At 38.4% G+C, this 11,391-nt stretch overlaps 2 protein-coding genes across 3 annotated transcripts; one reads left to right on the top strand and one right to left on the bottom strand.

Moving 5' to 3' along the window:
• Window positions 1–757: 757 nt before the first annotated feature.
• LOC122767192 (butyrophilin subfamily 2 member A2-like) lies at window positions 758–4,360 on the bottom strand. The gene is made up of 9 exons (XM_044022589.1): window positions 4,175–4,360; window positions 3,986–4,054; window positions 3,500–3,862; window positions 3,105–3,407; window positions 2,926–3,012; window positions 2,470–2,511; window positions 2,362–2,385; window positions 2,161–2,214; window positions 758–2,066 (listed from the first exon to the last, which is right to left on the bottom strand). Exons 1-9 carry the CDS (start codon window positions 4,176–4,178, stop codon window positions 1,501–1,503), a joined length of 1,512 nt encoding a protein of 503 aa, XP_043878524.1. The 5' UTR covers window positions 4,179–4,360; the 3' UTR covers window positions 758–1,500.
• Window positions 4,361–4,850: 490 nt separating this feature from the next.
• Window positions 4,851–11,376, top strand: mfsd8 (major facilitator superfamily domain containing 8). 2 transcript variants are annotated; one of them, XM_044022587.1, is made up of 12 exons: window positions 4,853–5,404; window positions 6,443–6,525; window positions 7,060–7,103; window positions 7,325–7,565; window positions 7,668–7,781; window positions 7,899–8,043; window positions 8,185–8,243; window positions 9,168–9,276; window positions 9,381–9,515; window positions 9,601–9,704; window positions 9,800–10,023; window positions 10,303–11,376. In XM_044022587.1, exons 1-12 carry the CDS (start codon window positions 5,346–5,348, stop codon window positions 10,507–10,509), a joined length of 1,524 nt encoding a protein of 507 aa, XP_043878522.1. In that variant the 5' UTR covers window positions 4,853–5,345; the 3' UTR covers window positions 10,510–11,376. The 2 variants fall into 2 exon arrangements, with proteins under 2 accessions (XP_043878523.1, XP_043878522.1); XM_044022588.1 differs by lacking the exon at window positions 6,443–6,525 and having other exon boundaries at window positions 4,851–5,404.
• Window positions 11,377–11,391: the final 15 nt, after the last annotated feature.

Raw genomic sequence — 11,391 nt, 5'->3', positions numbered from 1 at the left:
TTCACACACAAATATTAATTTTCCATAATTCATAGTTTTACACATGCATTTTATACAACAACCAAACAGGCAGCAGCCACAAAAAAAAACAAATACAAACAACAGCGAATATATTGTATATGCTGGATTTGTCAAAGACATCATAGTGTTGCGTACTTTTACAAATTGACAGTAAAATATCTGAGATCCGTTTCTTATTGTCGTTGACCCGGACAAGGCCAGTGATGTGCATTTATGATGCATTTGTATCGCTGGTGTCAGTGGTGGAAGCAAGATTAGAATACACCATGTGCATTCAAATTTAATTAATGACACCCATATGCATACAGCATGTCGTACCAATATTGATAAACAATATTTAAAAACCTTTGGTATATGCTGGTATAACCCAGTATATACTTGAAACAGGTTTTCCTCAATGTACGATTAATATTATAATAATAATTGAGAAATTTCTGTTTATTACAGGCTTGTTGCCAGAATAAAAGTTTGAATCAGCCATAACCATTTCTACAGGACATTTTAATTACAGAACACTCTGCTGTGGCTTGATATTGAGGTTTCCTGATAAGTGTTTTTTTCTATGGCTGATGTCAATATTTAGAAGTAAGGGAACCCGATGGCCAATACTTGGTGTCCTTTTTTCTTTTTTTTTTCCTCCATCCATTGGTGTTATTATCGAACAACATCAATGGTCTGTCTCTCCAGTTTCAATTTTATGTTTTTACATGAAGTTTACATGCAGTATTATCAATAAAAATAATGAATAAACTAATAAATACATGAAACAGGTTAAAAAAGTCACTTTTGGATGAAGAGATAACATTTTGCAACATTCATCATTTTGATGTAAACAAATAATTTGTAATAATAGATGTTTCCTAGATTCAGACCAATTAATGAGTTGGGCCAATGACATTATGGATAGTTAACTGTCCCCCAATAATTAAATCAAAGACCTGTGTCTAGGTATTGAATGAATTTCATCCTTTGAAGCTTGTGTCAGCACAATATCGTGACTAAAGCTGCCAAAAGTCGAGTAAACATTGCTGCATTCTGATTTAAAACAACAAAAGTAACAACAGACATGAAGTGAGCTTCTGCAGTGAGTGACAGAGACGTGTGTGAGACATCCTCACCTACTGCACCTCTGTGCCACACCACATGAATCAGAATTAGGATGAGAGGAATCTTTTCATGGATTTTTTTTTCTGGTCAAGAGGCAGCAAGTGATGTCAGACTTTCTCCACTTCTCAGGTGAGCCTGGAGAACTTTGTAAAATGACAACTCCATATTTTTGGTTTACTGCTTACATTGCTGAAATGTCACCACAGACACCAAAACATGTGGAGCCAAATTTAACATCATAACAAATGGCATATTATTCAAACTTGTGCATTTTTTTTGTGTTGTATTGTCATTTTCCCTTCAGAACGATACGAAGCACAATGTTATAAATATAAAAAAGATTGCTTGGACTCCTTTTTGTTCCAGATCATATTAAGACTGACACTCTCTTATTTCCTCACTCTGTGTTGTCCTCTGTAAAATCTCCATAGGACAAGCATCACCTTTACCAGGATTGAACAAAGGAAATACTTCGCCTGTGAATGTAGCTGTCAAGGATCCAATGATATTTTTTTCTTCCACATCATAAAAGGAAAGCTCTCCTTTCTCATACTCTAGATACACGCCCACTGTCTTTGGCCTTGAGAGGACAGGCAGTAGGACGTTTGGTTCTGAGCTAACCTGGAGGCTGTCTGCTCTGTCAGGGGAAGACGACAGGAACCAAAAGCCACTAGATGCACTTGGAGTAGGATTACAGTCCAGAGAAAAGTCAACTGCATTTGTAACCCCAACCCACCAGGACTGTTTCACTGCAACACCTGGTCTCTCCAGAGAAACCTCCCAGTAGTGTTGTCCAGAATTGAAGCCAGATGCTCCCTTGACTGCTGTGAGACAGGTTACCTCTTGTCCATCAGGAGGCGCTTGTTGCGTTTTGTCTCTTAGTAAACTATTCAGGATCTTGAGGTACGGATGTTCTTTTTTCTGAAGTGTTATATTTTCTATGGAAAATTTAAAATTGAATTCAATTTTGACCAAAGAGTATTATGGGGGGATTCAATGACTGAGATTCTGTGAAAAATTGGAGCGCATTACCGTAATGAGTTTCAGCCTCTTTCAGCCTCTCTGAGCCTCTTGGTTCAAGAGGTTCTGTAACACAAAACAAGCACAGTAAAAACTGAGATTACGACATGTAAATAATATCAATAATCTTTCAAATTCATGTGACAACTGGTTTTAACTGAAGTGTATACACTGATTTGACTTAATCAACAGTGACATGGAGTTGCTACTTACCACCTGCTAAAAGTTTCTTATTCTCTGGAAAAAGAACAATAACAAATTTAAACGACTCACTCACATGTTATTCATAAACTGTTCTGTGTATCTTTCGTTTCACCTTACCCTCAGCGTCAGAGTTCCCAGATTTCCTTTTCTTCTGGAAAACTAAATACAACACAATAATTACAATTTCAATTAGGGCTGCAACTAAACGATTAATGTGTCGATTACTTTTTCGATTAATCAAGTATTTGTTTGGTCCTTAAAATGTCAAAACAGTTTGAAAAATGTTCAGTTTGAAAAAATCTCAAGATGATGATGTTCTCAGATGTCACGTTTTGTCCACAAACCAAAATGTTTCAGTTAAAATGATTTGTCAAATGGAGCAATCGAATAATCGTTGCAGTCCTAATGTCAATAATGTGTTCAAAAAAATTGATCATTGTAAATAATTATATCATAAAATATAAATTATAGAAAGTGAATTTGATGATATTTTTTGTCTTCATGTCAATTTATGCACTTGTTTCAGTCAAATGTCATCTTTATTGTATTTTACACATATAAAACAATGGTTACCTCTGTTTCTGAAGTACAGGAAGTACATAACTCCAAGTGAAACTAATATGGCTAGAAGAAGGAGAGCGAAGGCCACCCATCCTGCCACTGAGGACAAAAAGTAAGATAAGATGTTTCTTTGTATTGTTAAACGCTATAAAACAAAGGAAATTGTGACACAAAAAACACAATCTCTTTACCCCCTTTAGCAAGTTGAGGAGGGACTCCCTGCAGGCGCACGCTTGCCTCCTTCACATCTTCATCACAGAAACCTACTGAGCAGGAAACATAGGACAAGCCTGAGACCAGCAGCCAGCTGTGGACTGACACTGGACTGAAGGCTTCCTGGATGTTGCTGTACTGCAAACTTTTCGGGGTCAGATTCCGCATGTGGTCAGACCAGCGCAGCCATGGCTGTGGATACCAGCCCTCAGATTCACAGCTCACGTTCAACAAGTTTTCCTCCATCCACACCGCTGACAGGAGAGGCCGGGTTCCTGTTTCTGTGCAGTGCAAGATGAAGAACATTTGATGTCAAAGGTGGAAAACCAGTTTGTTTCCTAATCATTTAGTTTTGTGAACTTTCCACACTCACTTGTCACATTGAGGCTGACACTTCCACGGTCATAACCCTGGTCACTGCTGACATAACAAGTATAATCCCCTGCGTCCTCCAATGTGACATCTTGCAGGTTCAGGCTCACATCACCTGTTGTCAGTCCACCAGATGCTGCATCTCTGAGGCCAATTGAGACTCTGCCATTGTAGGAATCTCCGATGGATTCAACCCTTTTGTGCTGAATCTGTATGATTGGAGAGTCAAAGTGATCACCACGGTACCAGCGTACCTCCAGGCCCTCTGCACTTTGTGCTGGATTGAGCCAGCATGGTAGTGTGGTTGTTTCACCATGGTGCACTGAGAGGGAGGATGAGACCAAAACCACGAAGCCTTTTTGAACTGTGAAAAAGAAAACGAAAAACAACAACAAAAGTCTAATTGCCCCCTCCATGTTTGAAATAATAGATGATGACAATAGTGGAAAACGGAAAAGGACACACGTTTCAGAATACAGGGACTTACCAGGACCAGCACCAGACAAAGACGCACAAAGAACTGCGATAAGGTACAGGTGTATCATCGTGCGTAGACCTGTATAATAGAGGAGTAATATTAATGCATTTTCCACCCCATTTTAAAGCAATACATATTTAACAGCGCAAAGACTGGTATAGGTATATAACGAGAGTGTAAAATTAAATCTCGGCCTACCCATTGTAGTGGTATAAATCCAATATCCTTCATACACATCGACGTATCAGGGTTATGGCGTTGTTTATATCCAGTTCTGAGATCCACTTCTGTTGTTTTTTGTTTTGTTTTACTTAAAGTAAAGCTACTTCGTGGGTCAGGAAAACTGCATGGCCGTCCACAGATTACATTTCACTTTCGCTTTTGAAAAATGTACAGTAGTTTGAAGCTATGTCCACGAGATGTCGCTAAAAGGGTTGCGGTGAAGAATTCTGTTCAACAGTGACGCAGTTTTGGTTGTGCGAATGAGTCAAGCAGTGTTTTTACAGCATTAACTTCAAGAAGTCGGTTGTATATTAAAGCAAACACAATAGACTCTGGTTCAACAATCAATGAAATTGTGACATTCCAACGATAATGCTCTCATAATTTCATAAATAATAGATTTTACTTCCAGTCAATATAATTTTGTAATTTATTTTTCACTCTAGATATTATAAAAGTTGTGGGTCGTGCGAAAATCAAGATAATACTTAAGGGGGCGTAGTGAGCTACAGTAAGTAAGTTATTGTTGGTTTACGTAGTTCATTAAATCTCACGTGAGTCTGCTGCGTCAAGGTAAACAGAACTGGCCCGGATATTATGTGGTGCAAAAAATAAAAGCACAGAGTCGACCACGGTTAAAAGAACAGTGACTGTGTGCGTCGCGCTCACTTAATGTATAATCAAATGTATATTTATTTATTGCTTTATGAAATGTGCGGATCACCGTGTAGTCAAATAACTATTTTTGCTTCGATACAATGCTGATGTAATTTTAATTTTGAAAAGCTTAACAGGAAATCGCTGTGTAATAGTAATGGTAATGGTGGTTGCTACTAGTATCATAGTCCAGTTAGCCGCCTAGCTTTCAAATGGAGTTGTGCCGGTATTGGAAGTCGCATTGAAATAGTGTGGATTTAAATAGGTTTTTAATGTTTGATATCATGCTGAAATGTTATATTATGTTGTGTCATGTTATGTTAAGTTGCTAACATTAGTGTGCACTGTGATAACGTTAGCGTGCACCACAGCTAACTTCCCTGAGCTTTTCTGAACTGTTGGAGCTCGTTGTGTCGTGTCGACATGGCGACATAAACAGAACTGTCCAGCTTCAAAACTTATCTGCACTGAGTTGCGGATTTGAGTCAGAATGTCCCGACTTATTGATTCAGACGAGGCCACTCCATTGCTCAGGGACGATGCAAGCAGGTGAGTGCAGAGTTCAACTGACATTTTAGCCGAGTAAACATTCAGCAATGACATGTACCACTGTGCACTGTTATCAAACTAAGATTGGCTTGACAGCTTGATTTGCTGTAGTATTTCAGACTATATTGTTCACAAGACTGACATCAGTAACCTTATATCGCCCATGCTGTCCTGTCTCCTTAAATATTTCATTATTAAAAATTTGAAACTATAAGAAAATAGTTTGCATAGACCAGACTGTAAAGTATTTGTGACTTACCCTTACACCCCTTTTTGACCCTTAGTGGAACACTAAGTAATGCCATTGGTAACATTTTTATTTGTTCTACTAGTTCATGTCAAAAATGGTTGCTGTGTCAAAGGTTTACTTAGGACTTGCTTGAGCATTACAAACACATGAGTGCAAAATTGAATTAAATGTTAATATATAGGACTGACTTTCTGTCACGTCATTCTGTGCAAAATGCCAAAGAACTCAAAATCTGACCGATTTTAAACTGTAATTTTGCATCAGCAAGGGCACTCTCAAAGGAAAATACAAGTTTATAACTGAGCCATCACTAATTTAATAATTTACACCTCTGATTTTACTACTAAGTGCCATCAAATTTGGTGCTGTGTAAAGAGTCCATTGGATCATTGGAGGAAGGTTCCCTCCTTTTGGCAACATTAAAAGCAGGAGGTGATATAGTTAAAAGTCAAACGTTAGATAAATTTAGTTGATAAAGTGAAATTTTCCCAAAAAAAGATATTCAGTGGACAAACAATTGCACTGCACATTCGGTAAATTTCCCCTCAACTTTCGTGCCAAGTCGGAAGCTGGCGAATCGGAGGCTAACTTCAGCATCGTCACTCCAAGTTCTTCCCCCACCTATGTACAGTTTTAGTAGCTGAATGATAGGGCTTTCATACAGTTTAGAGATGGTTCTAAAAAAATTGCTGAAATAGGACTTCTATGAGTGACCTTGTAGAAACCTCGTATTGTCTCTTTTTTCTTTAAGTAATTGAAAGAAATCTTTATCCTGTCCCTTTGTGCAGCGATGACTCTCAGGATGAAGATTACAAGAGCCGATGGAGGTCAATCCGAGTCATGTACTTCACCATGTTTCTCAGCAGTGTAGGTGAGGGTGCCCACAGTTACAGAAACTTAAGCTCTTAATAGTTTCACACCAGTCATGTATGTGCACACAAAATCCTCTATGCTGTGGTGGTGCAAAATTGAGACACACACTCTGAGCCATGAAAACACATTCCAAAATGTTTTATTGATGTCATGAGTATTCATGTTTTAACAACTATGGATAGATACAGAACCACTACCACACTGCAAATATTACAATAAGTAAAAATTACAACACACATTTTCCAGTAAATAATCTTGTGGAGCCCCTCTCCCATTACATATAACAAAAGAAAGGGCAGAGGTGACAGGGAGACACAACCGTATTATAAGGAGTAGGGAAACATAACTTAAGGAAAAGTCCTGTCAGGCCTGTCAGGTAAAAACATGTTTGTGTAAAATCTAAATTAAAAACCATTACAATAATGTACACATTTCACTGCTTTTTAATTCTAATTGTTATAGATTTAAATGTTTACTTTTGGTATGATTCTTTTGACACAAATCATCATTTATGTTTTATGTGGCTTTTCAGGTTTCACTATCGTCATCACATCACTGTGGCCATATTTGCACAAGGTATGTTTGATTTTTAAGCTTTTGAGTTTCAAAGGAACTTTTCACAGGGAAAAACAAGAAGTCTAAAAATAACTTGGAATACTGGGGTAATTAATTTTGGTCTTCCCAGTAAAAGCACTTCTTCTGTGCACCAGTTTAGTAATGAAGTGGTTGTGAATACTCATACAGACTGTAGTAATATCACCTTTTTTACTTTACATTTTTGCCTGTGTTTCACATAGATCGATGATGGAGCCAATGCCACCTTCCTGGGATGGGTGGTGGCAGCCTACAGCCTCTGTCAGATGGTGGCCTCTCCAATTTTTGGCCTGTGGTCTAATCACCGGCCACACAGGGAGCCTTTGGTGTGCTCCATCTTCATAAACCTGTCGGCCAACATCTACTACGCCTATGCATATCTGCCTAAGACCAATAACAAGTTCCATGTCCTCTTCGCCAGAGCCTTGGTTGGATTTGGAGCAGGTGATGTTTGGTATTCTTTCAAATTTTCTCTTATGTGAATATGTACATCAACCACATGACGTCAGTGTTACACTAAAATTGGATTTGGTCTTTTCATGGTAGGCAATGTTGCGGTGGTGAGGTCTTTTGTTGCTGGAGCAACATCACTGAAGGAGAGAACTAATGCTATGGCAAACATGAGTGCCTGTCAGGCCCTGGGTTTTATCCTGGGCCCAGGTAAATATGCCTGCACAGATTATTTGACCTTGTGCCTCTAGTGAAGTGTATGTTGTGAAAAAGTGAACAAAGAAAAAATTGTGGATTTACCATTGACATTTTGTATGTGTTTGTCAGCTCTTCAAGCATGCCTGTCATTCATTGGTGAGCGTGGTGTCACAGTGAAATTCATAGACCTGGAGCTCAACATGTACACTGCTCCTGCGTTACTGGCTGTGGCTTTTGGCATCATCAACATCCTGCTGGTCCTGTTGGTGCTGAGGTGATATATCCTCCCACACTAATGCACAATGTTTTATCTTGGGCTTGTATTTTACAATATTTTTGCACCCAATGAAGATCAACTTTCTATGTACATGTATCGCTGATTATAATTACGTGCTGTCTTGGTTCTCACTAACAGAGAACACCGTGTTGACGACCATGGGAGACACATACAAGCCATTAACTACACATCGGAAGGTATGCAGTGTCCTCTCATTGTTAAAGGGTCATTGTGCGATAATTAGTGACATCTAATGGTCAGACTGCAGATTGTAACAGAGGACTTTCTCAAGCACATCAGGAATCTACGGGAGCCTTTGTGTACGAGAAATGAAGTAATTTTAAAAATGTGAAACACATGCTCAGATTGTCCATTCAGGCTACTGTAGAAACATGGCAGCCTCTGTAATACAATACTTGCTGAAAGTACATACAAAAGGCTCATTCTAATGCTCCCTTTTTTAAATTTTAAAACAGGTATACATTTACACAAACATGCTAGTAGTTGTCTGCTCAATTGCTGCCAACAACATCTACTGAATGTTACACATTCAACCTTTATATACTGTATGTATGATTTAACAATCAAACACTCAAAAGAGGATGTGATTAAAAAAAAAGGAATAGATAAAAGACAAAGAAGCGGTGTACATACAACAGTGTGTAGGTGGCCAGATGGCTCTAGATAGAAAGGATAGACCTCTGAGGTCAGCAGAGCATACCTCGGGCGAGTCACCTGGATGAGAGGGTGTCCTGTGAGACCTTTAACACCGTATGACTCTAACATACAACAGTGATGATTTTTGTGCATCCACATTTTTAGTTTTATTAAAAACTTAATACGAAAAAGTTCACAAGGACAAGTTGTGGCACACTAAACAAATAATTTTCTTCTGTCAAATAATCTATTGAAGAAAACAAAAAACGGCTCAGGCTGAGAGACAATCACATTTCTCAAAAGCGTATCGACAGTGTGTGACACCTTCAGGAGAGAAATCATTAGACAAGGCAGCCCACTCCCAGCCTTGTAAGAATTATGGGACAAGATATGTTGGCTGTATCATTTGCACAATATTTGTCAGTTCTTCTTTGGTTGAAGGATTTTTTTTTTCATTCTCCTAGATAGAGTTGATATTAGTGAAGAAACAGAGGAAGCCATTGACAGCGTGGCAGTCCTGACCTCCAATGTCCTCTTCTTCATCGTCATGTTCATCTTTGCCATCTTTGAGACGTGTGTATTTCGTCAGGGAACGCTGACAGTTCTTATTATCTTATTCCTGCATATTTACACTTGACTGGATACATTTTCTTTACCTGAATTTATGATATTTGCAGAATTTCCACACCGTTGTCCATGGACATGTTCGCCTGGACAAGGAAAGAAGCTGTTTTATATAACGGTTTGATCATCTGTTTCATTGGATTTGAATCCATCCTTGTGTTTCTGGTTGTAAAAGTGGCTTCTCAAAGGTACTATCACTCATGTGTTTGTACTCAAATACATCTGAACCTGCTGGAATGTGGTTCAACACAAGGAACATTTACTTCCTTCCAGGGTTGGGGATCGTCCTGTGTTGCTAGCAGGCCTTGCCATTATCTTCTGTGGCTTCTTCATTCTGCTTCCATGGGGGAATCATTACCCCAAAATCCAGTGGGCTGGTATGGATTGTTACAATTGCATTTCTTTAATTACTTTACCATCCTGAAGCATTTACTTTCTAATCATTGCCTTTGTTTGTTTTTTCCAAATACAGACCTTAAAAATAACTCGTTGGTCAGTCAAAATTTTGCCATTAATGCATCCAACAGCACTGTAGAGCCAACAGGCTGCCCGTTTGAACAGACCTGGTGCCAGTATACACCTGCAATACACCTAGCCCAGTATATCACATCTGACGTTCTGATTGGGATGGGATACCCAGCCTGCAATGTGATGTCCTATACACTGTATTCCAAAATTGTTGGACCCAGGCCTCAGGTAAGAAGAGTAAAAGCTGATAAAAATTGTTCATTCAAAACTGTCGTGTGTAACTTTTGTGTAGCTATTCAAACCATTATCAATTATTGTGTGAATTGACAATGGTTCCTCTTCGTTCCTTAGTAAAATATAACATGACAATAATAATATCAACAACAACAAAACAAATCACCAAAAGTTACACACTGCAGCTTTAACAAAAAGAATGTTAATCCAACGGCTGCTTTTTTTTCAAATACAATAAAATGCACAAAAAATTTTCTAAATATCTTTCCACAGGGTGTGTACATGGGTTTGTTGACAGCCTCTGGCAGCGGTGCACGGACATTTGGCCCCATTTTTGTCTCTCAGGTTTATACCATCCTGGGACCTCGTTGGGCCTTTAGCATCATCTGTGGGATTGTGGTAGGGGCCATCATCCTCCTGAGCACCGTTTACCACAGACTCATCGCGTTTTCTGTACGCCATGGACAAACTATAGAATAACGTGCGATTGGACAGACTGACCACATAACTTCCTGGCTATAATTCCGCCTTTTTATTGCTCACTTTGCAGCGAGGCTACTGATGAGCCCATGAGAGTTTGTGACTCTGGGTTGACCTTTGAACTCTAATGCGACAAGGTTATTCCTCATGACTTGACCAAAGATGGCTGCTACGATTTGAGTGCTAAGGGAGCTAGAAGTTCACCTGCACTTGTGGAAAAAAGCCACATGACACACATGCAGCAGGGTGAGGTGAGGACATAAACAAGATGACTGCTTAAAAACAATGAGTGAATAATTGTTTTTAAAAAAATGTATGAATCTACAAATACGGTTTTACTTTAACTCGTGAAATGTTTGGAATTTAACACAGGCACATGGACCTAATGAATGGTACTTGATTATTTAAATATTACTGACACTAAATATGCTCACTATTATGATTTTTTGCAGAATGGTTGTTTATTGTGCAATGACTTTAGTTGTGCTGAGAGAGAGAACAATTATATTTGTAACATTTCCAGTTAAAAAAAAATATCCATATTGAATGATTTTCCATGCTCTGTTAAAGGCTTCTCTTGCAGTACTTGTCTTACTTTTGAGTTTTGTGAATGTATTCTAATGATTATCTGAGTGAAGCATTGAAGATTTAATGGGAACCTACAGGCTCAGTGTCACTTTATATTGTCATTTTCATTTTTGATCAGCCTGATCAAGTGAGAAAAGGCTTTTTCATCCCTTGTGCAGGATACATAATGATGCATAACATTTTAAATAAATTATGGGGACTATTTTAATGTTTAAGCAGCACAAAATATAGGAAATTCACTAAAGAGATATTTAAAGAATAAAGAAATTACATTTGAAAGCGGTAAATATTCAT

Source organism: Solea senegalensis, linkage group LG3 (genome assembly GCF_019176455.1).
Source record: "Solea senegalensis isolate Sse05_10M linkage group LG3, IFAPA_SoseM_1, whole genome shotgun sequence".
Classification (NCBI taxonomy): domain Eukaryota; kingdom Metazoa; phylum Chordata; class Actinopteri; order Pleuronectiformes; family Soleidae; genus Solea; species Solea senegalensis.
This window is presented reverse-complemented; position numbering and strand designations above follow the sequence as displayed.